The sequence below is a fragment of the Coregonus clupeaformis genome, chromosome 39 (genome assembly GCF_020615455.1).
Source record: "Coregonus clupeaformis isolate EN_2021a chromosome 39, ASM2061545v1, whole genome shotgun sequence".
NCBI classification, from domain to species: Eukaryota; Metazoa; Chordata; class Actinopteri; order Salmoniformes; family Salmonidae; genus Coregonus; species Coregonus clupeaformis.
In genome coordinates this window covers 11,545,575-11,572,226 of record NC_059230.1, presented here as the reverse complement: position 1 = coordinate 11,572,226, position 26,652 = coordinate 11,545,575, and the positions used below count along the sequence as shown (strand labels likewise).

At 47.2% G+C, this 26,652-nt stretch overlaps 1 protein-coding gene across 2 annotated transcripts in view; it reads right to left on the bottom strand.

Moving 5' to 3' along the window:
* Positions 1-1,680: 1,680 nt before the first annotated feature.
* LOC121554280 (kin of IRRE-like protein 1) overlaps positions 1,681-26,652 on the bottom strand; it is a 29,470-nt gene continuing 4,498 nt past the window's right edge. The window contains exons 2-15 of one of the 2 annotated variants that reach the window (XM_041867762.2): positions 16,218-16,367; positions 14,164-14,313; positions 13,886-14,043; positions 13,436-13,586; positions 13,047-13,152; positions 12,680-12,828; positions 12,094-12,221; positions 6,366-6,492; positions 6,046-6,146; positions 4,500-4,716; positions 3,952-4,059; positions 3,301-3,428; positions 2,812-2,928; positions 1,681-2,694 (exon numbers count right to left, since the gene is read on the bottom strand). In XM_041867762.2, the coding sequence (XP_041723696.1) occupies positions 2,029-2,694; positions 2,812-2,928; positions 3,301-3,428; positions 3,952-4,059; positions 4,500-4,716; positions 6,046-6,146; positions 6,366-6,492; positions 12,094-12,221; positions 12,680-12,828; positions 13,047-13,152; positions 13,436-13,586; positions 13,886-14,043; positions 14,164-14,313; positions 16,218-16,367 (2,456 nt within the window). In that variant the 3' untranslated portion in view covers positions 1,681-2,028. The remainder of the gene's footprint in view (positions 2,695-2,811; positions 2,929-3,300; positions 3,429-3,951; positions 4,060-4,499; positions 4,717-6,045; positions 6,147-6,365; positions 6,493-12,093; positions 12,222-12,679; positions 12,829-13,046; positions 13,153-13,435; positions 13,587-13,885; positions 14,044-14,163; positions 14,314-16,217; positions 16,368-26,652) is intronic. The other variant, XM_041867763.2, reaches the window with a different exon arrangement.

Sequence of the window (26,652 nt, the reverse complement as noted above, 5' to 3'; positions counted from 1 at the left end):
TGCACATTTTGGTTTTTGCCCTAACACTACACAGCTGATTCAAATAATCAAAGCTTGATGATGAGTTGGTTATTTGAATCAGCTGTGCAGTGCTAGGGCAAAAACCAAAATGTCCACCCAGGGGGGGGCCCCAGGACCGAGTTTGGGAAACGCTGTATTACTGAAACACACTCACACACATAAACACATACAGACATGCACACACACACATACTGTACACACTGACATGCATACAATATTCACGCACACACGCAGGTAGAGTACTGTATGTATATGCGTTACATACACACACACAGCCATTCACACATCTATACAAACACTGTACAAATAGATGTGCACGCACACACACACACACTGCACACTCTCTCTCTTTCTCTCTCTCTCTCTCTCTCTCTCTCCCTTTTGCTCATTATTTCTTTCACCCACACACATTCACACGCCACTATATGTCAATACTGTAGAAAAACCTTCATTGCACCTTTCCATACACATTCTCCTCTGGCCTCGTCATCATGGGTGATTGAGTATGAGTAATGAAAGCGTTACGACATGTTCCCTAAGGCCACTCTGTTCTAAACCCCCATACACACCATCTCACTAGCCATGGTCCCATGTCTGTTTGTTCGCAAGTGTGACAATGACCATAGGAGTAGGCAAGACAGCACAAACAGATCTGGGACCAGGCTACCACATCTCCTCTTTCTATTTCAGCAGGGGGCACCAGGCTAAGGCTTATAGTCTGGATCCAAGCTGAATTCGCAATGTTTCACCATATAAATGATGTAGTATATTCATATAAATGGTGTAACAAATCAAATTCCGTTTGAATCCCAGGGTACCAGGCTTATAGTTCCATATGCCCGGAACCGAAACCCTTGGTAGGCCTAGCAACACACAACACCTGCCCATAGAAGGACCTCTACTGCATAAATGCTTGTAACCCAAGATTTACATCAAAATAAAGAGCAACATGGACACTTGGTAAAAAGTTTCCTGTATATACCCCCGCTTCCTGAATTCTGCCAGTCATCATGGCTGACAGAAACAGGTCCACAAATACTTATTTGTGTTTCTCTTTGTTTGTTGAGGTGAATATCACCCAAACAAATACTAAACGCTCTCAAGTTTGAACATTTTGGTCCACAGACACTTCCTTCACAGAAATATGACAAAAATAATTCAGTAAAATGTTAAAAAATAGAATACAAAGCTCTAGTTTGTTGGTGTGCAAATAAAAACAGACATATATATAATACAGCTATACGTAGATAACGGATGTCTAAGCAATGAATACTGTTTGTAACGCAGTGCAAAACGTACGATGGCCCCACTAACCAGCACCAATGTCGCCAATGAAGTAAATTCTGGGATATATATGTGCTCTAAGATCACTGTATAAAACAACAACCAGCTAAAACAAAATGGCGGACAGTCATTACCCTCCACTGGTTGAGGTTTCTCCCGCCCAACGAATGAGTACCATATTTGACGGTCAATTTCTCCATGATATGCCTTACGGTAATATTTGGCAATCGTATATGGAATAAATTGCCTGTAACGCCCTTCCCTCTTGTCACTCATTACAATCTAAATTCATAGCACTTATGCTATTTATTTAGATAATTAACATCTAAAGATCTCTTGTTCTCTCTAGTCCTGTTTTCTCTGGTCTTGATTGTGACTTTCGCTTTCTGCTCTTTCAGAGCGAAGAATTGAACACTGGGAGTGTGGGAATTCTAGATTACAAGGAATTCCCCTCCCTGTCTCACTGGGATACTCTCCATTGTCCACTGATCTGGACTATCTCTCTTTCTCATACACTCCCTGTCTTGTGAGCAAATTCTAACTCCTGTGTGTGTGTGTGTGTCTGTGTGTGTGTGCCTGCATGTGTGTCTCTCTGTGTGTGTGTGTGTAAGCTCACACGTGTTTATGTGTGTATGTTTGAGAATGCGAATGTGTGTGTGTGTGTCTGAATGACAGTGTGTATGAGAATGCACCCTCACCCTCTACGTGAGAATGTACTGTATCTCACACATGTGTCTGCATCCTCTGTGTGTGTCCTCTGTGGCCGTAGTCAGAATGCTGCGAGGTATAGGAGAAGCGGGTAGAGCTTCCATACTTCCCCAGTCCAGTCTCTGACCCTGACGTTGCTGCCCCAGGCACCACCCCCACACCAGGCCCCACCACCGGCACAGGCCCCACCCCCGACCCCACCCCGTACATCTCATAGGATGGCCCGGCTTCCAAGGGAGCCAGAGTGGGCGGGGCGAAGCCCATGCGGTAGGGGGTATAGGGGTGAGAGGGATAGCCGTAGTTGTCGTAGGCCAGTTGAGAGGAGTCCAACAGGCTGCAGTCCCCAGGGAAGTCGCTGGTCTGAGGCGGGGGATTGGGAGGGGGCTGCTGGCTCTGCCCAGCCCGGGTGAAGGTGTTAAACTGGGCATAGCTGTTGTGGGACAGTCTGGAGGGGGGCCGGGGGTCGTAGCAGCTGGGGCGGCCAGGGGTGGAGAGGGGCCCTGGGCCTGGAGGGCCTCCTCCGCTGGCTGTGGCCCCTGATCCTCCAGCACTGCTGCTGACGGAGGTAGCGCCCCCTGCGGGGTTGGAGGACCGGTAGTCGGAGTAGTGCATGGAGCGGGAGGCGGGACGGCCCTCGTCGTGGGTGGAGGCTCGCACGTTGTAGTAGCCGTTGGTGGGATCCTGGACAGAGAGAAGAAGACATATTGTAACTAAGGTGTGTGTGTGTCCGTGTGTATGTGTGTGTGTGGGTGTGTACGTGCATGTGTGTGTGTTTGCGTGTGTGTGTGATGATATCACCTTCAGGTCGTACTCCTGGCGCGTGTCTAGCGTGTCGCTGCGTAGGTCCTGTTTCAGTTCTACATCGTCTTTAAAGGGCTGAGAGGAGGGAGAGAAGGGTACAGAAGAGGGCAGAAACTAAACCATCAAACAACAAAAAAACAACAAAGGTGGGGAGGAATCCAACATAAGAGGCGAAGTAGAAGAAAAAGAGGAAAGGAAGAGAAAGTGACAGATCTAAATTTAGGTTGAAAAGGGTCACCATAAGTGTTAAAAATGTCAGTATTGTGATTGGAAAGATAGAACAGCAAAAGTTGATACGATTGAGAAGAAAAATAAGTTCAGCATTTCTCTTAAGAGGTTGGTTGTGTAAGGTGATAGCTTCAGAGTTGAGGTGTCGTTGGAATGATTGAATAAACTTTATTGATCCCCTGAGGGGAACTTGGGTAACATAAACCAAAGGCAGTAAAGTTCAAGGCAACCTGCTGTCCCATTGTCATGGCAACTCACCGAGTACATGGCCTTGACCATGCGCGATGCCGTGGAAACGCTGCCGGAGTCCTCCTCCAGACTGTGGGTCTCCTTGTTTATTGTCTCTACCTTGATGTCTGGCTTACCCAGCGTGACCCCGCGACGACCTGGAAGCACAACACAACAGCACAGTACACAGTTGAATACTGCTGGATATGTCAGGGTATATTGATTTAGATAGATACAATATGTATACAGTATGTATATGTGCATGTGGGTTATGTGAATAATGTATAATGTGTAAAGGTAAATAATGGGTTCATATATTGATATGAAATCAAAAATCAAATAACATTCTATTTGTCACATGCGCCGAATACAACAGGTGTAGACCTTACCGTGAAATGCTTACTTACAAGCCCTTAACCAACAATGCAGTTCAAGAAATAGAGTTAAGAAAATATTTACTAAATAAACTCAAGTTTAAAAAAACAACAACAAAAAAACAATAATGAGGCTATATACAGCGGGTACCGGTACCGAGTCAATGTGTGGGGGTACAGGTTAGATATCTGAAGACAAACAGGTGTATGGTGTTTTTAAGGCATGGGCATATGAAACATGTATTGGTATGTGTTTGATACTTTATAGATGGTTTGTCTGTGTGGAGTAGATGCAGGTGTCACTCACTGCCTTTGCGCTGTCGGTAGAAGACCAGCACCAGGACTAGTAAACACAGGAACAGCAGGATGGTGCAGCCAACAGTCCCTCCTGCTATTATACCCACTGGGACCTCCTCTGAGAGAGGGATGAGAGGAGAGAGGAATGGAGGGAGAGAGGAGGGAGGGAGGAAAGGGGGATGGAATGAGACAGAGAGAATGGGGAGAGGAGAGAGAGCGATAGAGAGAGAGAGAGAGAGAGAGAGAGAGAGAGAGAGAGAGAGAGAGAGAGAGGAGAGAGAGAGAGAGAGAGAGAAAGAGGGAGAGAGAAAATGAGGGAGAGAGAGGGAGAGAGAAAGTACAGAAAAATGTAAGTAGTCAACACAATACAACATGCAGATTCAGCTAAAACATTGTGATAGAGCAGGCGTGAGTATTGTTGTTGTTTTTGAGGAGAGATGTCTGGTCATATCAAGTTAGGAGTATGAATATAATGGTTGTGAATATAATGGTGGTGAATATATGGTGGTTATTGTTGCTGTTGTTGCTGTTTTTGTTGTTGTTTGTCTCTGGTCATACCAGTCTCCTCCAGGATGATGATCATGGTCCCGGGACCGAAGGCGTTCCAGGCGGTACAGTTGTAGGTGGACAGGAAGTCAGCCTCCATGACGTTGTTGATGGTGAGGGTGGAGAGGACAGCCCCTCCCTCAGACAGAGGTTTACTCTGCTCCACCGTGTACCTCTCCAACAGAGTTCCCTTCTCCTTCTCCCATACGTTCTCCTTCCACGCCCACACCTGAAACACAGACAGACAGACAGGCGCAAGTTAACACACCCATATGGACCCCAGTACATTATGTTTACTGGCATACACATACATATGCATTATGCATTTACACACATATTGTACACATGCAGGCATACTGTACACACAAGTGGGCATACAAAGATGTACACACAGACACATCCCCACTAAAGTAAACAAGCAAACACATACATACATCAAAAACACATTCACACACACAACGCACACAGAATGAGATTCACACATTACCAGCAGCAACCGTTCTAAGCCTCTCTATCTCTCTATTCTTGGACTATAGAGTCATATGTAGTGGTTTTAGAGTTGGTGAGAATCTTACACACTTCCGCAACTTCTAATCCGCTAAAAGCTATTATTCACACTGAAGTATGAGAGTATTTAAAAATGCATGAGGCCACATGTTCCGGTAATCTTCCATTTATTCTGAAAAACGAGAAACTCTGACGGAGGCATTTACTGGGACAACTGTTCCAGCCAGTCCTTCATATTTTATAACTCCCTTTCTGTCCCTGCATTAAGGACGCAAGCTGGTGCGTCAGAGAGAATCAAACTCACAAACATTAGAGACAAGAGGAGAGGAGAGGAGGAAGAGACCAACTACACACTGACTGCGTCCCAAATAGCACCTTATTCCCTATACAGTGCACTACTTTTGACCATGGCCCATAGGGTGCACTATGTAGGGAAAATGGTGCCATTTCAGATGCAGCCACTGTCTGAGAGCATCCGGACCAGAGAGACAAGTGGAGGAGAGGAGATATCAGCTGGTTTCAGACACTGTGACTGGCTGCACTAGAAGTGTCCCTCTACTAGAAATCTTGTTTACTTGGTGGGTCTCAGGACAATTCGAAAAGATTTTGGTGGCCATCACATGACGATAATGTATAGGTGGTAATCTCACGACGATAATGCATAGGTGGTAATCTCACGACGATAATGTATAGGTGGCAATCTCACGACGATAATGTATAGGTGGTACCCACAACGATAATGTATAGGCGGTAATCTCATGATGATAATGTATAGGTGGTAATCTCACGACGATAATGCATAGGTGGTAATCTCACGACGATAATGTATAGGTGGTAATCTCACGACGATAATGTATAGGTGGTAATCTCACGACAATAACATATAGGTGGTACCCACAACGATAATGTATAGGCGGTAATCTCATGATGATAATGTATAGGTGGTAATCTCATGATGATAATGTATAGGCGGTCATCTCATGACGATAATGTATAGGTGGTAATGTATAAGCTTGCAGTAGAGTTTGTACAGTATCAACTGTCAACTTACAATCTTGTCCGGTGGTGGAGAGCTGGCAATATAGCATTTGACCTCTCCTCTCTCCCCCCTCACCGCATACTGGACGGGCTCACTGGAGATGATGGGGGGACCTGGATAGGAAGAAATAAAGAGAGTGAGCTTGAGAAAGAGTGAGGGGTGGTACATTCCACTTCATGTATAACAAGAAGAAATACTATACCAATGAAGTTTGAAATGAAAGTTGCACACTCCAGTCTTCATAGCAGTATTAAAGCCTACATCAAATCATCACACACATTTGAACCATAAACTCCAGCTTATCTATTCGTGTGATGTGTGGTGTTCCTTACCGTTGACAGTGAGCGTGACCTCTGTCTCTCCCACTCCGATCCTGGGGACGATGGCCTTACACACGTACTGCCCAGCGTCCGCCTGGCTCACTGACTTCAGGAACAGCTGGTTGTTATTACTAAGGACCTACACAAGGGATGGAGAGAGAGAGGAACAAACAGAGAGTCAGGGGCAAACAGAGAGAAAGAGATGGACAGACGAAAAGGGGAGTGCGATGATGTGGCCGGAGTGTAACGATCCCGGCAGTCTGAGTCGGGTCCTGTCTGTGGACTAGTTTTCTGCTCGTGATCTCCAGTTTCCCGAGGGTTCTGGAACGCTCCGGGGAGCTCTCTTGATTTCCGCACCTGCATCCCATCAGCAATCTGCACACCTGGTCCTGATCATCACCCTTCTTAGGCTCTGGCCTAACATCCATTCCCTGCCGGATCGTTAGCCATGAACATCACTCATCCGGGACCTTCATCCAACCTCTGCCTGGTGGTCGGCGGCTGCCGAGCCATGATTGGATCAACCACTGCACCCCCAACAACTAATCAACGCCGCCCGCTCTGTTCCCTGGATTATTCAGCATCACTCTTGAATTTGTAAATAAACACTCACCTTCGTTTCAACTTACCTTGTCCTGGTCTGCTTCTGGGTTCTGGCTTTGTAACTCGTGACAGAACGATCCGGCCAGTAATGAACCCAGCGGACCTGGACTCTGTTCGCCATGCCATTTCCCATCAGGAGAAGATGTTGGGACAACATAGCACGGCACTACAGGAGATAGCGTTGTCAGTTCGGAACCTTTCTACCGGGTCTGACGGAGGTCCAGAACCAGCGCAAGTTTCCGGTGGAGGATCCACTACCGGTTTCACCCATCTCGCCTGCCGCGTCTGGAGCTGTGTCCTTCCGTGAGCCCAAGGTTCCGACGCCGGATAAATATGAGGGGAGCTGGGAAGATGCCGTTCTTTCCTTATGCAGTGTGGGTTAGTGTTCGATCTACAGCCCTACTCTTATGCCACAGACAAGGCTAGGATAGCCTTTGTGATTGAGTTGCTGCGTGGTCGAGCGCTGGAGTGGGCTTCAGCCGTTTGGGAACGACAAGACCCCTGCATGGCTTCATACCAGGGGTTCACGGCCGAGATGAGGAGGCTCTTCGACCATTCCGTCCGAGGGAGGGACGCAGCTAGGCGCCTGTTTTCGCTTCACCAAGGAACTCGCAGCGTGGCCGACTTCGTGATCGAGTTCAAGACGTTGGCTGTGGAGAGTGGGTGGAATGAGGAGTCTCTGCAAGCGGCCTTTACCAGGGTCTGTCGGAGCAGCTCAAGGATGAGTTGATCTCCTATCCGGAGCCTAGTGACCTGGACAGCTTGGTAGCCTTGTCTATTCGGGTGGATAATCGAGTCCGAGAGCGAAGGAGGGAGAAGCAATGGGGTCCGTCCAATCGATCAGCTTCTCAGTTCCCAGTCGGGTCGGGTGGTGGACCAGAACACGTCGATCATTCTCCACCACAAAGGATTAGTGGAGAGGTCCTCTCTCCCGATTCTGAACCCATGCAAGTGGGGCGGCACGGGTTAACCAAGGAGGAGCGTCAACATAGACGTAAGACCAACTGCTGCCTCTACTGTGGTAGCTCGGGACATTACATCTCCACTTGTTCCCGGCGGTCGTCAAACTGCCCGGCTCGCTAAAGTTGGGAGGACTTTTAGCGAGCCAGTTTCAACCTCTCAGTACCTCTGTCAGACCCCGTTTCCCGGCTACCCTTGTGAACAGGAATCAGAGCTTAGCGATTAACGCTTTTATCGATTCAGGTGCCGATGGAAGCTTTCTTGATGCCGAGTTGGTGGAACAGCTGGGGCTTTCCAAGGAGCAATTGCCGGAAGCCATTGAAGCGACCACTCTGAACGGCAGTAGTCTGGCACGTATCACGATGAGGACTGAACCGGTTAAGATGCTGTTGTCGGGGAATCATTCGGAGATGATTTCATTCTTCATTCTGCCGTCTTCCCATGTTCCTCTGGTCCTTGGATACCCCCTGGCTGAAGGAACACAATCCCACGTTCGATTGGGTGACGGGCAAGGTAACGAAGTTGGAGCCTCGATTGTCATGCTAACTGTCTCAAGACTGCCTGTCCCCATTCGGTTCCCAGTCAGGTGATTGAGGCTAAACCCCCAGATTTGTCCCTGGTTCCCGAGACATATCACGATTTGGGGGAAGTGTTCAGTAAGCAGAAGGCTCTGTCACTCCCTCCCCACCGACCATATGATTGTGCCATCAACCTGTTCCCTGGAGCTGTCTACCCCAAGGGAAGGTTATACAGTATCTCCCGCCCTGAACGTGAGGCTTTGGAGACCTACATCAAGGAGTCCCTAGCTGCTGGTCTCGCTTCGTCCCTCGTCATCACCCCCTGGGGGGCAGGATTCTTCTTTGTGGGTAAGAAGGATGGCTCTCTTCGACCGTGTATTGATTATCGGGGTTTGAATGACATCACGGTGAAGAACAAGTATCCCCTGCCCTTGATGAGTTCTGCCTTCGACTCCTTACAGGGTGCTACGGTGTTCACCAAGCTAGACCTACGCAATGCGTATCACATGGTCCGGATCAGAGAGGGAGACGAGTGGTTGACGGGTTTCAATACACCGATGGGTCACTTCGAGTATCAGGTGATGCCGTTTGGACTGACCAATGCTCCAGCGGTACTCCAGAGTATGGTGAACGACGTCCTGAGAGATATGATCGGTCTCTTTGTGTTTGTTTACCTGGATGACATTCTGATCTTCTCGAAGGAACCTTCCGACCACGTCCAGCATGTCCGGCAGGTTCTGCAGCGATTGTTGGAGAATCGCCTGTTCGTGAAGGCCGAGAAGTGCGAGTTTCACGCCCACACGACATCCTTTCTCGGGTACATCATCTCCAGGGGAGAGATTAGGATGGACCAGGAGAAGGTTAGAGCGGTTCTGGAATGGGCCCAGCCCGGTACGAGATTGCAGCTCCAGAGATTTTTGGGGTTTGCGAATTTCTACCGCAGATTCATCCGGGATTACAGCCGTGTGGCCGCTCCGTTAACGGCCTTGACTTCCAGTATCAGGAGCTTCAAGTGGAATCCGGAGGCGGATCGAGCGTTTCTGGATTTGAAGAGGCGATTCACCAACGCACCGATTCTCTCTCAACCGGACACGGCCCGTCAGTTCGTCGTTGAAGTGGACGCGTCTGATGTGGGAGTTGGCGCCATCCTGTCGCAGCGATGCTCCACGGACAGTAAACTCCATCCCTGCGCCTACTACTCGCCGCCTTTCGCCTGCGAGAGGAATTACGATGTGGGTAACCGGGAGCTTCTCGCGGTGAAACTTGCCTTGGAGGAGTGGCGCCACTGGTTGGAGGGGGCGGAGCAGCCGTTTATTGTCTGGACTGACCACAAGAACCTTGCTTCGTGCAATCGGCTAGACGTCTCAACTCCCGTCAGGCCAGGTGGTCGTTGTTTTTCGGACGATTCAATTTTTCCCTGACGTTCCGACCTGGATCTAAGAACGGCAAGGCGGACGCCTTGTCTCGGATGTTCTCCAAGACGGAGGAGAGTGGGTCCAAGACCGAGACAATTCTCCCCCCGGAACTGCGTCGTGGGAGCTGTTAGGTGGAAGATTGAGGAGGAGGTGATGGCGGCTCTTCGGGACGCAGCCCGGTCCCGGTAACGGTCCACCCGGTCGGTTGTTTGTGCCTGAGTCGGTTCGCCCTGCGGTCCTCAAATGGTCCCACGCCAGCAAGATGGCTTGTCACCCTGGCGTGGCTCGGACGATGGCGTTTCTTCGCAGACGCTTTTTGGTGGCCTGCCATGGCCGAGGATACTCGGGGTTATGTTGCTGCCTGTCCAGTGTGTGCGCAGAATAAGAGTACCAATCGGCCCAGCTCTGGACTACTTCACCCCCTTCCTATTCCCCGCGACCATGGTCGCATCTGGCCCTGGACTTTGTCACTGGGTTGCCCGCTTCTGAGGGGAACACGGTCGTTCTGACTATCGTGGACAGATTCAGCAAGTTCGCCCACTTTGTGCCAATTGCCAAGCTTCCCTCTGCCTCGGAGACGTCCGAGATCCTGGTTAGGGAGGTTTTCAGGGTCCACGGGTTGCCCAGTGATATCGTTTCCGACCGTGGCCCTCAGTTTACCTCTGCTGTCTGGAAGTCCTTCTGTTTGGCCATTGGAGCTACAGTCAGTCTCACATCTGGGTTTCACCCCCAATCTAATGGTCAGGCGGAGAGAGCCAACCAGAAGATGGAATCCACGCTACGCTGCCTGGCCTCTTCCAACCCCACCTCCTGGGTCTCTCAGTTGCCTTGGGTTGAGTATGCCCACAATACTCTCCCTACATCTGCCACTGGGATGTCTCCCTTCCAGTGCCTGTATGGCTACCAACCTCCCTTGTTCCCTTCTCAGGAGAAGGAGCTCTCAGTGCCTTCTGTTCAGGCCCATATTCGTCGTTGCCACCGGACCTGGCATCGGGCCAGAAAGGCACTCCCTTAGAGTTTCGGACCGGTATCAGCTCCAGGCGAATCGTCGCCGGATCCCCGCTCCCACCTACACCATCGGAGATAGGGTCTGGTTGGCCACACGGGATCTTCCTTTACGGACTGAGTCTAGGAAGTTGTTACCGAGTTCATTGGTCCGTTTGTGGTGGAGAAGGTGATCAATCCGGTGGCAGTTCGACTCAAACTCCCGAGGACGCTCAGAGTCCATCCCACCTTTCATGTCTCCTGCCTCAAGCCTGTTCTCCTCAGTCCTCTGTTGCCTCCTCCGCCTCCTCCTCCTCCTCCTCGGATGATCGGAGGCGGTCCTGCCTACACGGTGCGACGCATCATGGATTCCAGACGGCGGGGCCGGGGTTTCCAGTATCTCGTGGACTGGGAGGGGTATGGTCCTGAAGAGAGGAGTTGGATTCCGCGGCGACAGATCCTAGATGCTGACCTCATCCGTGACTTCTACCGCCTCCATCCTGGCGCTCCGGGAGTCCGCCCGGTGGCGTTCGCGGAGGGGGGTACTGTAACGATCCCGGCAGTCTGAGTCGGGTCCTGTCTGTGGACTAGTTTTCTGCTCGTGATCTCCAGTTTCCCGAGGGTTCTGGAACGCTCCGGGGAGCTCTCTTGATTTCCGCACCTGCATCCCATCAGCAATCTGCACACCTGGTCCTGATCATCACCCTTCTTAGGCTCTGGCCTAACATCCATTCCCTGCCGGATCGTTAGCCATGAACATCACTCATCCGGGACCTTCATCCAACCTCTGCCTGGTGGTCGGCGGCTGCCGAGCCATGATTGGATCAACCACTGCACCCCCAACAACTAATCAACGCCGCCCGCTCTGTTCCCTGGATTATTCAGCATCACTCTTGAATTTGTAAATAAACACTCACCTTCGTTTCAACTTACCTTGTCCTGGTCTGCTTCTGGGTTCTGGCTTTGTAACTCGTGACACGGAGGCCATTCTACTTTTTTAGAGGGACAAAAGATAATAAAAGAGAAAGAAAGAAAGAAAGAAAGGAGAGATAGGAAGAAAGAAGACAGACAACGGATAGATAAGAGAGGGGGAAAGAGATGGTTGTCGTTACTGTGGACCTACACAACGAGAGAGAAAGAGAGAGATGGACAGAGCAGGGGCGCAAAAGAGAATAGAGAGACGGAGAGATACAGAGGATAGAAGAGATAAAGGGAGCGAGAGAAGGAAGAGAGTGGAGGAGTGAGAGAGCTGGCCCTCACCATATTGGAGCCCTTCTTGGTCCAGGTAAGTGTTAGAGGAGGGTTGCCGGCCCATTTGCAGTTCAGAGCGACATCAGAGTCCATGTCCACTGTCACTGGTCTGGGCTCCACTACCAGAATAGGACCAACTGGGGAGAGAGAGGGAGGGAGAGAGAGAGAGAGGACTGATAACAAAGTCAAAGACAATACAAAAATGACCAGGTAAAGAGAAATGAAAGACTGACAGAGAGAGGAGAGAGATTGAGATCAAGAGACAGAGAGCCAGACAAACAGACAGACAGAGAGAGAGCCAGCCAGACAGAGAGAGAGTGAGAGATAGAGAGAGAGAGAGAGAGCAGACAGACAGACAGACAGACAGACAGACAGACAGACAGACAGACAGAGAGAGAGAGAGAGAGAGACACACACAGCCAGACAGACAGACAGACAGACAGACAGACAGACAGACAGACAGACAGACAGACAGAGAGAGAGACAGAGACAGACAGACAGAGCGACACACAGACAGCCAGACAGACAGAGAGAGAGACCGACAGACAGACAGACAGATGCTATTGGCCAGCCATGGAGGTCTAGTCAGACTCACAGTGTACATCGACCAGGATGCTGACGTTGGTTTTGCCCACGGCGTTGAACACTGAGCATGACACTGGCTCAGTGAAGAAGGAATGGTCAGCTTTGGTGGTGAGCACACTCTCTCTGGCCCCCTGCAGGATCACTCCACCTTTAGCCCACCTGAGAAAGAACACATACATATTGTATGAATAAACATGTACTGCCAGAGCTGTAGGTTTGATTCCCGCATTGGCCAAAAACATGCACACCACGACTAACACATTAAACATGTAACTACCCAAAATACAACTATCCAGCAAGACTAATGCACGGCTAGAGAGAGAAACAGGTGGACATACAGACAGACAGAAAGAAGAACAGATAGATAGAGGACATACATGTATCCCATGATAGGAGGGTTGGCGGAGGCTGCGCAGGTGAAGGTGACTCTGTCCCCCTCTAGGACGGAGCGAGGCTCGATGGACAGGGTCACCGTGGGGGGGTCTGGAAAGAGAGGATACACAGGGTTACTGAGGCACACCGATACATAAGCAAATAAGCAAATGATAGAGAGAAGGAGGGAGGAGGGGGGTAGAGAGAGATGATGGAAAAAGAGAGAATCCCTCAAGGGTCCTGGGCAGTGATCTGTGATCTACTGGTTTTCATTAGTAGCTGTTGTCTTTGAATAACATCAGATATTCAGTCATACAGTCTGTAGTGAAAACGATGTAAAGCTAAGGGGATGGTTATGAACAAGTCTTTACGGTGTACTTTGAGGGTGACTTACGGTGTACGTTGAGGGTGACGGTGGTGCGTTTCCCGGTGGGGATAGCCAGGTTACTGGCCACGCAGCTATAGTTCCTCCCTGTGTCTGTGTCCACTGGGTGGATGGGCAGGAAGCTGTGGGTCGTCACCCTCTTCCTGTCTGGGAGCACCTCCTGATGGAGACAGATGGAGGGAGGGAAAGAAGGAACGAGGGAGGGAGGGAGACAGATAAATGGTCAAGAGAGGGGTAACAATGGACTCAAGAGATGACGGCCAATACAACTATGAGAAAAGGTAGGCGTGACGCAATGAAAGTCAGTGACTGTGTCCAATGTGTGTATGTATTTGAGTGTGTGTGTGTGTGTGTGTGTGTGCATGCCTGTGATATGTACTTGTGTGTGTGTGTGTGTGTGCATGTGTGTGTTATAATACTATGTGTATGTCTGTGTACATGCATGTTTCATTGACTCACGGTAGTGCTGACTGCTCCATCTACAGGGATCCCGTCTTTCTGCCACTCTATCATGGCAGGGGGCTTGGCCCCGCGGGACACACAGCTCAGGTTATAGTGGTCCCCTGCATTCAGCAGCACCTCAGGGGCCCCATCTATCACTGGGTCATCTGGGGGGACTGGAGATAGGACAGGGGGGTTACACACATATGGGAATACACACACACACACACACATATACACAACCACACACACACACTTACACAACCACACACACGCACGCAGTTGCTGTATCTTACTGAGGACGGTGAGTTTGGCTCTTCTAGAACGTAGTGCAGCATCAGGGGCCTGGCACTCGTACAGGGAGTCATCAGACAGCTCAGCTGAGATGATCTCCAGGTTATACTGGCCCAGCTCCTGCACCCGCAACACACGGTACCTCGGCCAGGCTGGGGGGAAGGGAGAGAGAGTCAGACATAGGGACAACCAGTAGATGCTGGTTAAATGATAAATGAGAAGGACAGGCTCATTTGGAATGTATTGAATGTAATGATAACAAACCAAAAACACCTGTGCATAATTATTTATGCAAATGAAAACAACCATGCAAATATTCATATATATGCGCATGTATGCACACTCTCTCTATCTCTCTCTCTCTCTCTCTCTCTCTCTCTCTCTCTCTCTCTCTCTATTTATCTCTCTGTCTATCTCTCTCTCTCTCTCTCTCTGTCTATCTCTCGCTCTCTCTCCCCCTTCCTTCCTCCCCCCTTCTCTCACTCGCTCTCTTCTAGCGCTCACAGCTCCCGTGATGCTATACATTCTCACCAGCAGGTGGCAGCCATGCTCTCTTTCACCAGCAAGAGAATAAAATGCATGCATTATGACAACAACGTTTTAGAGGACTCCAAACGGACAGAAATGCTGTAGCAGATTTCATATCCTTTCTCTTCACATATAAATTCCATCTGAATTATTCTGTCACAGTAGAATGTACTGTATGTATATCCATATGCTTCAAATGAGCTTACCCTCCCATAACCTTGTGTGTCCTTGTAACTGGCATATCATGTGTGTCTGTGTGTTGTCTATGCATGTATTTGCATGTGAAATGTCGAGAGAGCGAAAGAGTATGAAAGGGAGAGGGAAAGAGATCAAGGGAGCGAGGGAGAGAGGCAGGGAGAGAGAGCGAAGGAGCGAGGGGGAGAGGCAGGGAGAGAGAGAGCGGGGGAGCGAGGGAGAGAGGGAGCGTGTGTATGAGGGAACCAGTGTTCATTCACATGTTTCTATTTAAAAGCTTTGGCTTGAAGCACTGAACCATTACAGTAACAATATGATTGAAAGAGAGAGAGAGAGAGAGAGAGAGAGAGAGAGAGAGAGAGAGAGAGAGAGAGAGAGAGAGAGAGAGAGAGAGAGAGAGAGAGAGAGAGAGAGAGAGAGAGAGAGAGGGAGAGGGAAAGAAAGAGAGAGAAAGCGAGAGAGAGAAAGAGAGAGAGAGAGAAAGGAATGGTGAGGGGACAGATGAAGAGGAGCAGCAGAGGAAGGGAGGGAGAGAGGAATGAGAGAGGGTTTGAGAGAAAGCAGAGGCAAAGAGAGGGAGGAAGAGAGAGTGTGAAGGAGAGGAAAAGAGTGGCAGAGGGGGGGAGGGAGGGAGGGAGAATGAAGAATGAGTGAGGGGTTGAACAGAGGCAAAGAGAGAGCGAGACGGAATGAAGCAGGAAGAGAAAGCTGCAAAGGAAGAGAAAGAGGGATAAAGGGGAAAGTGTGGCCTGAAACAGAATGTGAGAAAAGCAATGAGTTTACATAAACATTTTTTTAACAAGCCTTATTTCTTACAGATAGGAGAGATAGAACGTGTATGTTCGTGATAGAGATAGGTATAGAGAAATTGATAGACAGACAGAGACTCAGCGACATAGAGATAGAGAGAGAACGAGAGAGAGAGACAAAGAGAGAGACAGAGAGAAAGAGAGAGGGGGGGGTAGAGATAGAAAGAGGGGGAGAGGTGGTAGAGAAAATAATAATAATATGCCATTTAGCAGACGCTTTTATCCAAAGCGACTTACAGTCATGCGTGCATACATTTTTTTGTGTATGGGTGGTCGCGGGGATCGAACCCACTACCTTGGCGTTACAAGCGCCGTGCTCTACCAGCTGAGCTACAGAGGACCACAAGGTAAAAACCACAAAAGGTAAAAACCACAACAGCACAACATGAGATAATGAAAGATAGAGTGAAAAGGGGAGACAGGGCGATATACAGAGAGGCCTTTTAAGGAGGGCGACTAGAAACGATGGGTGTTGGGTGTTGTTGGGTGTTGTTGGGGGGTCTTAAGAGTTGTTGTAGTCTCACCCCTGAGGTCCTCTCCGATGCCCAGGGCCAGTCCATCCTTGGTCCACTGCACAATGCCCGAGTAGTTAAACACAACACAGGACAAAATCACCCTCTGGCCCAGCACCACCGACTGGTCCGCTGGCTCCTGGGAGAAACGCGCTGTCCACACTGGGGTAGGAGAAGGAGAGAGGGAGGGAATAGAGGGAGGGGGAGGGGGAGGGGAAAGGGGGAGCGAGAGAGATGGGGGGGGAGAGAGAGAAGGGTGCATACGCATTGTTACAAACATATAACATCACATTTTGTTACAAGCCCACAGCTGTGTTGTTGTTAGATTGTTGTTACAGTAAATACATACATACAGCGTCATTATACACAAACTGAGAATAAACTGTGGCCATGTAGGGCCAGAAATGTGCATTTCACTCATTGGAGTTTTTGTGGTAAAATTAGTAGCTAGGCATAAAAGTTAAATTTCTGATGGTGTGTTTGATATGGTATGTTGTTCTCCTTCAACTGAAGACAAGGATAACCAGTTGGAGATTGAGGGTGCATTAAGACACTGAGATACAGAAAGATTAGGAAAATAGTGAGAAAAATATTTCAACAATGGAGAGAGAGACCGAGGGGGAACGAGGGAGTGAGACTTGAGATGACTCAGGAGGAGAAGAGAGGAGAAGAGAGGAGGAGAGAGGTAGATCAAACCCTTAGGATTTAACCCATCGGGTCTCACCCCCATCTCCCAGTCCCTCATGGTTCCCTGTCTTAAACCTCTCCTTCTATCTTTATCTCTCTCTTTCCTTCTCTTTCTCTCTCTCTCTCCATTCCTCCCTACATTATGAGTCATCTCCCAGGCTTCCCCCTCTCTCTCTCTCTCTCTCTCTCTCTCTCTCTCTCTCTCTCTCTCTCTCTCTCTTTCTAACGTCTTACAGTACATGTCATTGTCTGTACTCTACAGGGCTGTTCCAGCTCTCTACTGAGAGCCACCATAGTTCTTAGTTCTTTCTGCAGTCTAAACCTGTACTGTATTCATCTGATGAAGTGTTGTGACTGCTCGTCCAATATGAAAAAGGTTTTGTTCCACGGTACATAATGACATACGCTGTAATTAAACTGCTCATCAAGACCGCTAAACCATGAGAGAATGACAATCCAAGTCAGATTTACGTCAAGCGTTCTTTTAGTTATGTTGTTTTGTTTCTCTTGTCCGCCTCTCTCTACTTCTCTCTCTGAATGTACACTATACATACAGTGTAATGTACTGTTTTCTTGACTGGACTCGTAAACAATTAAAGAAGGGCAATCGAAATGTATTTCTGTCTCACTTCTTTGTGATGTTTCTCCCCTCCCTCTGTCTCACTATCTCTGAATTTGTATAGTTTTTATTAATGTATACATATATATACAGTACCAGTCAAAAGTTTGGACCCACCTACTCATTCCAGGGTTTTTCTTTATTTTTACTATTTTCTACATTGTAGAATAATAGTGAAGACATCAAAACTATCAAATAACACATATGGAATCATGTAGTAACCAAAAAAGTGTTAAACAAATAAAAATATATTTTATATTTCAGATTCTTCAAATAGCCACCCTTTGTCTTGATGACAGCTTTGCACACTCTTGGCATTCTCTCAACCAGCTTCACCTGGAATGTTTTTCCAACAGTCTTGAAGGAGTTCCCACATATGCTGAGCACTTGTTGGCTACTTTTCCTTCACTCTGCGGTCCAACTCATCCCAAACCATCTCAATTGGGTTGAGGTCGGGGGATTCTGGAGGCCAGGTCATCTGATGCAGCACTCCATCACTCTCCTTCTTGGTAAAATAGCCCTTACACAGCCTGGAGGTGTGTTGGGTCATTGTCCTGTTGAAAAACAAATGATAGTCCCACTAAGCCCAAACCAGATGTGATGGCATATCGCTGCAGAATGCGGTGATAGCCATGCTGGTTAAGTGTGCCTTGAATTCTAAATAAATCACAGCAATTCGACCATGAAGGCCTGACTCACACAGTCTCCTCTGAACAGTTGATGTTGAGATGTGTCTGTTACTTGAACTCTTTTAAGCATTTATTTGGGCTGCAATTTCTGAGGCTGGTAACTTTAATGAACTTATCCTCTGCAGCAGAGGTAACTCTGGGTCTTCCATTCCTGTGGCGGTCCTCATGAGAGCCAGTTTCATCATAGTGCTTGATGGTTGTTGCGACTGCACTTGAAGAAACTTTAAAAGTTCTTGAAATGTTCCGTATTGACTGACCTTCATGTTTTAAAGTAATGATGGACTGTCGTTTCTCTTTGCTTATTTGAGATGTTCTTGCATTAAAATATGGACTTGGTCTTTTACCAAATAGGGCTATCCTCTGTATACCCCCTTACCTTGTCACAACACAACTGATTGGCTCAAACGCATTAAGAAGGAAAGAAATTCCACTAATTAACTTTTAAGAAGGTAACCTGTTAATTGATTTGCATTCCAGGTGACTACCTCATGAAGCTGGTTGAGAGAATGCCAAGAGTGTGCAAAGCTATCATCAAGGCAAAGGGTGGCTATTTGAATAATCTCAAATATAAAATATATTTGTTTAACACTTTCTTGGTTACTACATGATTCCATATGTGTTATTTCATCGTTTTGATGTCTTCACTATTATTCTACAATGTAGAAAATAGTAAAAATAAAGAAAAACCCTTGAATGAGTAGGTGTGTCCAAACTTTTGACTGGTACTGTATATATATATACATAATATATGTATATAATATATGTCATTTACCCATACTGCTTTCTATTTCCGTGGTCCTCCTCCTCCTCCTCTTCTGGTTGGAGGGGGTTTAGAGCCACACTGTCACAACCCATTTATCACATTAAATATCAGCCCTCTAGCACTTTCACTCTCTCTCTTTCTCTCCCCATTCCCTCTCTCTCTCACACTTCTCCTCCCTCTCTCTCTCGCTTTCTGAACCCTCCAGCGTTCCCCATCTCTCTCACTTTCTTAACAACTGGCATATGCCTGCGCATCCCTCCATGACCCCAAGTCTCTCTCTCTAACTCCCTCCAATTCTCTTTATTTCTGTCTCTCCTTTTCTCATGTGTGGGCATACTGTACCCCCTCCAAACCTGATTGAATGTGTGTGATTCAAGGAGGTAGCCTACAGTACGCCTGATATCATGAAAAAACAGTCATGTGTAAAAAATGTCCTGGACAATAATAGCAATGGGTTCTGACAGAAGCAGAACATAAATGATTCCAAAGAGAAAGAGCAAACATCATGCACATACAAACGATGTGCATTTGTATGTCTAGCATAGGCCAACTACAAGTAAATCACAGACAAAAATAGAAAAGAGCAGTGGTCCTAGATTTGAGCCCTGTGGCACACCACGTTAAAGAAAAGGCTGCTTCGAAAGTGACAATATCAATGTGATCCACCATTAGTCCAAATGTAAGCCATGGGATGACTACGAATACCTCTAAATTAGGCTCCTATCCAGTCAGATCAAATCAACGTAGCTCGCTAGATATGCTATCTAATCTGTTAACCTCCTCTGACCACGAGTATAAGGCTAGAATGCCATGTTCCAACAACAACTAAGGACCAAACAGCCCCAGGGCAGACAAGGCATCACTCCCTCTACCTTAAACACCACTTGACAAGGTATTCCCTTCACTGTCATCCAAGAAACCACAAACAAGATCCCCACTGGGACTATGGGGAGGCTATTTCAATAGCTTGACAATGAGAGCACACAGTGCCTTCCCATGTAATGCTAGACCTACATTAGGGGCAAACTGAAAATACAGTCTATATCATATCATAAACCATATCAATATGTTATCTGCTCTGTGTATTTCCATACTACTTACTCATATAATTATTCAATATACGTGTGTCTGAGTAAGAGACAATGAGAAAAAAGCTATAGAAAGAGAGCAGAGAGAGGTAGATAGGAAGAAAGGAAAGACAGAAGAGAGAGAGAGAGAGAGAGAATGAGAGAGCGAGAGAGAGAGAATGAGAGAGAGAGAGAGAGAATGAGAGAGAGAGAGAGAGAGAGAGAGAGAGAGAGAGAGAGAGAGAGAGAGAGAGAGAGAGAATGAGAGAGAGAGAGAATGAGAGAGAGAGAGAGAGAGAGAGAGAGAGAGAGAGAGAGAGAGAGAGAGAGCGAGAGAGAGAGATGAGAGAGAAAATGAGAGAGAGAGAGAGAGAGAGAGAGAGAGAGAGAGAGAGAGAGAGAGAAGAGAGAGAGAGGAGAGCGAGAGAGAGAGAGAGAGAGAGAGAGAGAGAGAGAGAGAGAGAGAGTGAGAGAGAGAGAGAGAGAGAGAGAGAGAGAGAGAGAGAGAGCGAGAGAGAGCGAGAGAGAGAGCGAGAGAGAGCGAGAGAGAGAGAGGGAGAGGGAGAGAGATAATGAGAGAGAGAGAGAGAGAGAGAGAGAGAGAGAGAGAGAGAGAGAGAGAGAGAGAAAGAAAGAAAGAAAGAGAGCTCTTGTATTCTTCCATAATGTGGGTTATGCTGCAGTGACAAATTTAGAGTGTCCTGATTTCCTTGAGTCAGTGATCCCCAGATACCATCGAGAGACTCCGAGTACCCTGACCGCACAAAGACATGGTCACAAAGAACCCTGAACGCACACACACACACAGTTACACAGAGCCCTTATGAAACAAACACACATGCACGCACGAACGCACACGCACACAGAATCAAACCTCTGCCACACAGACATATGACGACAAACTATACCGCGTGGCTTCGCAAACACACTCACGGTCAAACCTAACCCTTACCAGTGACCACATAGAAATAGCATACCCTGTCAACACACACACATAAACACACACGTCAAACCAAACATCGACCACATTGACTGTCTATCTATAACATGCGGTCGACTAGACACATCACGGTCACCAAACCCTATCCACACAGACACAACGACAAGCCAAGCCCTGCTGTCAACAAAGCCACATTGACACACCAAAGCCTGAGCACACAGTGAAATGGCACGAAGTGCTGCAATTAACACCTCTTGTGCCTCACAAGCCTTTCATCTTAACAATAACACAACATGTTACAGACTTGCCCTATAGCTGTGTGTGAAATATTGTGTGAAAACTATTCCAGCCACCCTGCTAAGAGGAATGCCATCAGGACAGATTACATACGTCTTTAATTCCTAGATAGGATGCCCTTGCATATCTCACCACATGTATGTGATGAAGTTTTACTGTCTCCTGAGCAACAAAAGGCTACAGTATGATGCCATGACGTCAGGGCTTTGTCTGATGTGCCTGAATGAATTGAGTGCATCTTATTAATCCTTTAAAAGCATTTGTATGGATTTATCAATCAATCTAATTATCTATATCTGTCTATCTATCCCTGTATTGCTCCCTCTCTATCCCTCTCTCTCTCCCTCTCTCTCAGTCCTGCCTTTCTCTGCCTCTTTCCACTCTAGCCAATCCTGCTCTGTCGTTGGATCACAGACATCACCATAGCAACAGCTGACGTCTAAAGTAACTGCCCCCAAAAAAGTTGTTTTGGTGTAAGTGTGTGTGCATGCATGTGTGGGTGTGTATGTGTTTGTGTGTGTGTGTGGATATATGAATGTGTGTATGTGTGTGTGTGTGTGTCTGACAAAACCCTCCCTTGTGTCTGATACACCCATTTTCTGCAAAACATTAATCATGACCTCATCCCTCCACCTATCCAATTAATTGTCCAATGCGCTTTTGTCTCTTTCTCTCTTTCATTCTCTCTTTGTTTCTCTCTCTCTCTGTATTCCCTTTCAGCTCATATTATCCGTATTCGCTTTCACTATCTTATCCATTCAATATGGAATACGTCTCTCCTATATGTGGACAGCAGTTGGTGATATTTAAATGCCTGAAAATGCAGGAATGGCAGAACAAGCAAAGAGGTGGACGGGTGACAAAACTGTGATGAAGATGAGGATGAGGGTGAGGATGAAGATAGTTTTGAGGATAAGGTCACAATGACAAAGTTAGGAGTGGCACTGTCGCTGCCTGACACCACCTGAGTCTAACTGACTATAATCACATGGCGGCATCGCAGACTAGACTGGGCATAGCCTATCGCCATGGTAATACTGCTATATGGCTATAAGGATAGAGGGAGTGAAAGGATAGAGGGAGAGAAAGGAGAGAGGGGGAGAAAGGATAGAGGGAGAGAAAGGATAGAGGGAGAGAAAGGATAGAGGGAGAGAAAGGAGAGAGGGAGAGAAAGGATAGAGGGAGAGAAAGGATAGAGGGAGAGAAAGGATAGAGGGAGAGAAAGGATAGAGGGAGAGAAAGGAGAGAGGGAGAGAAAGGAGAGAGGGAGAGAAAGGAGAGAGGGAGAGAAAGGAGAGAGGGAGAGAAAGGATAGAGGGAGAGAAAGGAGAGAGGGAGAGAAAGGAGAGAGGGAGAAAAAGGAGAGAGGGAGAGAAAGGATAGAGGGAGAGAAAGGATAGAGGGAGAGAAAGGATAGAGGGAGTGAAAGGATAGAGGGAGTGAAAGGATAGAGGGAGAGAAAGGATAGAGGGAGGGAAAGGAGAGAGGGAGAGAAAGGAGAGAGGGAGAGAAAGGAGAGAGGGAGAGAAAGGATAGAGGGAGAGAAAGGAGAGAGGGAGAGAAAGGATAGAGGGAGAGAAAGGAGAGAGGGAGAGAAAGGATAGAGGAATGAAAGAGGGACCATGCTGCCATCATGTCAGTTAACACACAAAGGTGACTGGCTAGAGGTGGAGAAAACAGGGGGTAGAAAAGGAGAAAGAGAAAGAAGCATTGTGTCCATTTTTTCCATTCTCTGTCATCTTCCCTCTCTATCCTCCCCTTTACCACTCCTAGACCCCTCTCTTTCCCTGTCCCTTTGTCACCATGTACCCCGGTTCCTTTCCTTTCTCTCCCAGTTCTCTTGCTTTCTTTCCTTTGTCTGTCCAGTGGCACATACTAAGAAATAATCACGCCTTCCCTCCCTCAGTCTACCTCTCCATCTCTTTACATTTTCCCTCTCTACCTCGCCATCGCTCCTCCTATCTTATTTATTTCCCCTGTTCCCTCTGTTTCTCGCTCCCTCTATCCATGCAGCCCCTGGTAACATGGTTGCTATAGAAACAGATTTATTTGGAAATGGAGGGAAGATAATTATTTCCTCTCTCTCTGTATGTATGTGTGCTTTTTCTCTATGTCCTCTTCTCTGGGGCTAATCACTCATATTTCACATCTCAGACTTTCCCACGGGGGGCCAGTATGAAAATGTATGCACTCACTAACTGTAAGTCACTCTGGATAAGAGTGTCTGCTAAATTAGTTTTTTTTTTTTTAAGGAAAAAAAAGAAAAGTCCTTTATTTGTATTGAACCACCATTACATACATTGTTACCATGGCTACAGCCAGTGAGGACCACTGACACAATGATAGACACAGTGGCCATGGCAACCCCCTGGGATCAGTGCAGGGTAATAAGATAATTCATGGTCAAAGTGTCTGACACGTTACGGGACCACAGGAATATGCCTGGGCTTTTCACAACCCTTCTCTTCAAAATAAGCCAGCCCTGGCCCTCCATTGTGAAACGAGCACGTGAATGAGTGACAAAAGAATACTTGAGGGAAACGAAGGGTGATTACCATGGACTACCAATGACAGGCAGCTTCTAACACTGATCAAGGGCTACGCTATACACAAATATCAAAGTGGTGTTTTGTAGTAAGCTAGGTCCTTGTTCTAGAATATTGTAATTCAAACTCTGAATTAGGTAGCAAAATCAATACCGTTATGAATCAATAATTCACCACAGTGGTTTCCAAACTATGTTTAGTTGTGGCCTACCCTGTGACCCACCACATAAACAAACAATATATCCAGCCAGACCTCAGTCTATCGCTGCGACCCACCTATACCTTTACCTACCCAACCTAAGGGAAACACTGATTTAACTATTCAAATACCTGAGGTTCTATTTTCAGTGCTTTCCATAAATAATGCTCTTCAAGGTCTACTCTAATTCAATCCAGTTCAATCTAATTGTATTAGTTTGTCGCTTCTTACAATGTCATCCGTCACAAACTATCTAATAAAAGCTGGGGCCTTGACCCCTGGAGCGATGTTATGTTATATATTCATGGACCAGGCCAAACACCCCTGGATCACTAACATCTGCAGGCTGTTGAGGAGGAGGTGTATGGCTATAGCAACACACTATGTAAGGGACTTAATAGCAAAGTGCTAACCTACTGGAGTGTATCATTGCAAAATTGAAGGAATTCTCAATTGAAAGTCTACTGTAAGCTCAATAGTTTAACAGTTATTAGAAAAATGTTTACATGTCAATGAGCACCCTGTATGGAATTGATGTGGATAAGCTGTATTTAACCATATCCTTCTCCCTCCCAAAAGCTATCTGGTTAACCTGACTATTTCCCTGCAGGCTAAATGGCTGTACGGCTAGTAGTGTAGACCAGCTAATAAGCTTATTAGTTAGTTGGCTAGCTGTAATGCTGTTATTGTAGAGAGGAAGAGAAAGATGGATGGAGCGACACAAATCTCCCTCCCCTTCTCGAGGAGAAACTCAGCGAGCGAGAAATGAAATGACATCATCACCCGTCGGCCACATTCCTACAGGGGGAGGAGGGAGGGATAGAGGGATGGGGGGATGGAGGGAAGGAGGGAGGGGGAGAGGGGGACAGTGGGCGAAGAGGGGGAAAGGGGAATGTCCCAAAACTTTTTAGAGAGAAAAACACGTTCCACAACAGCAGTGAATCCCTCTCCTGTGTGTGTGTGTGTGTGTGTGTGTGTGTGTGTATGTGTATGTGTGTGTCTGTGTGTCTGTGTGTGTGTCTTCAGTACAGGGTTTCTGTACTCTTCCTTCATCATGTGCTCCCTCTTTTAATTCATGTGCTTCTTCTTCTGACCCCTCCCCCTCTTCTCTCCACTGACTAAAGGAATGTGAGAACCACATCTGGAACTTATTAGAGAGAGAGAGAGAGAGAGAGAGAGAGAGAGAGAGAGAGAGAGAGAGAGAGAGAGAGAGAGAGAGAGAGAGAGAGAGAGAGAGAGAGAGAGAGAGAGAGAGAGAGAGAGAGAGAGAGAGAGAGAGAGAGAGAGAGAGAGAGAGAGAGAGAGAGAGAGAAGAGAAGAAAGAAAGAAAGAAAGAAAGAAAGAAAGAAAGAAAGAAAGAAAGAAAGAAAGAAAGAAAGAAAGAAAGAAAGAAAGAAAGAAAGAAAGAAAGAAAGAAAGAGAAAAATAAAAAGTCTGAGGGGTAGATGGAAATAGAGGGAGAGGGGAAAATAGAACAAAAGATATGAGGGGACAGAGAGAGAGAAGGGAATCAAGTTGAGCTAGCAGAAAGAAGGAGGAGGAGAAATTGAAGGATGGAGAGAAGGGAGGAAGAAAAATGGAGGGAGGGAGACAAATAAATCTGAATGAAGAGGGAGAAGATGAGAAGCTTCAAAAGTGATTAATGCCAATGAATTCTAGTCTAAGGCAAGGCATGTGCAGAGGCATCTTCCAAGGCCCCGGAGCTCAGGGAAGGAGGGAGAGGCCTCAGATGTGGGTTAAATAATTCTGATTTGAGCGTAGCCCTTGAACTCGCTCTTCCATATTCTCTGTGAATGAGGTGTGTGTGTGTGTGTGTGTGTGTGGCTAGCTGTCCCCACAGAGGAACCAGTCAGGCTTGAGAAATCATCCCTTCTCTCCAGCTGGCCCACCCCTTCACTCTCTCCCTGCCCTCTCTCTCTCTCTCTCTCTCTCTCTCTCTCTCGCTTTCTTTATTTTCACCCCCCCATCCCCCACTACAGCCACCCACCGAAAAAACTATAATCGGTCTTGTTCTGGCCCCCTCGACTTCACCCACCTGCCCACCAGACCACCCCCACTACCAGTGCCACCCTTCCCCCACCCCCAAATTGGTGCTCGGCAAAATGTAGACACACAATTTGAAAACATGGCAAAGAGGCTGAGTCATATGTGATAGACTTGGCTCTTTCTCTGCCTCTTTCTCTCTCTCTTTCTCTTTCTCGTTCTCTCTCTCTCTTTCTCTCTCTGTTTCTATCGCTTACTTTCTCTCTTGCTCTGTCTCGCTTTGTGGCTTCTTACAGAGAACATCTTATGAGAATGTTTTCAGAACTCCATTGGTTAGCCCAGTCAAACAGACGATAAATGTAGTAGGGGCTTTAACTCCTACTGCTGTACGACTTTTAATTATCATAACCGAACGGCTTGCTGTAATTTGGAGCTACATAATGCTACATGTGTAATATAATTTATTACAGTGGTTCTGATCATTTTATAGGTTAGTATAAAGTGGACACGATAGGCCTAAACAATGAGCCTTATCTAATTTGGAGTTTTGTAGCATGTTTCATTTTTCATTTTTTTCTAGAACAAACAACATACTAATACAGCCATACTATTATGACAAAGTACCAAACAAACATGCAATAAAGCATCAAGTCACAT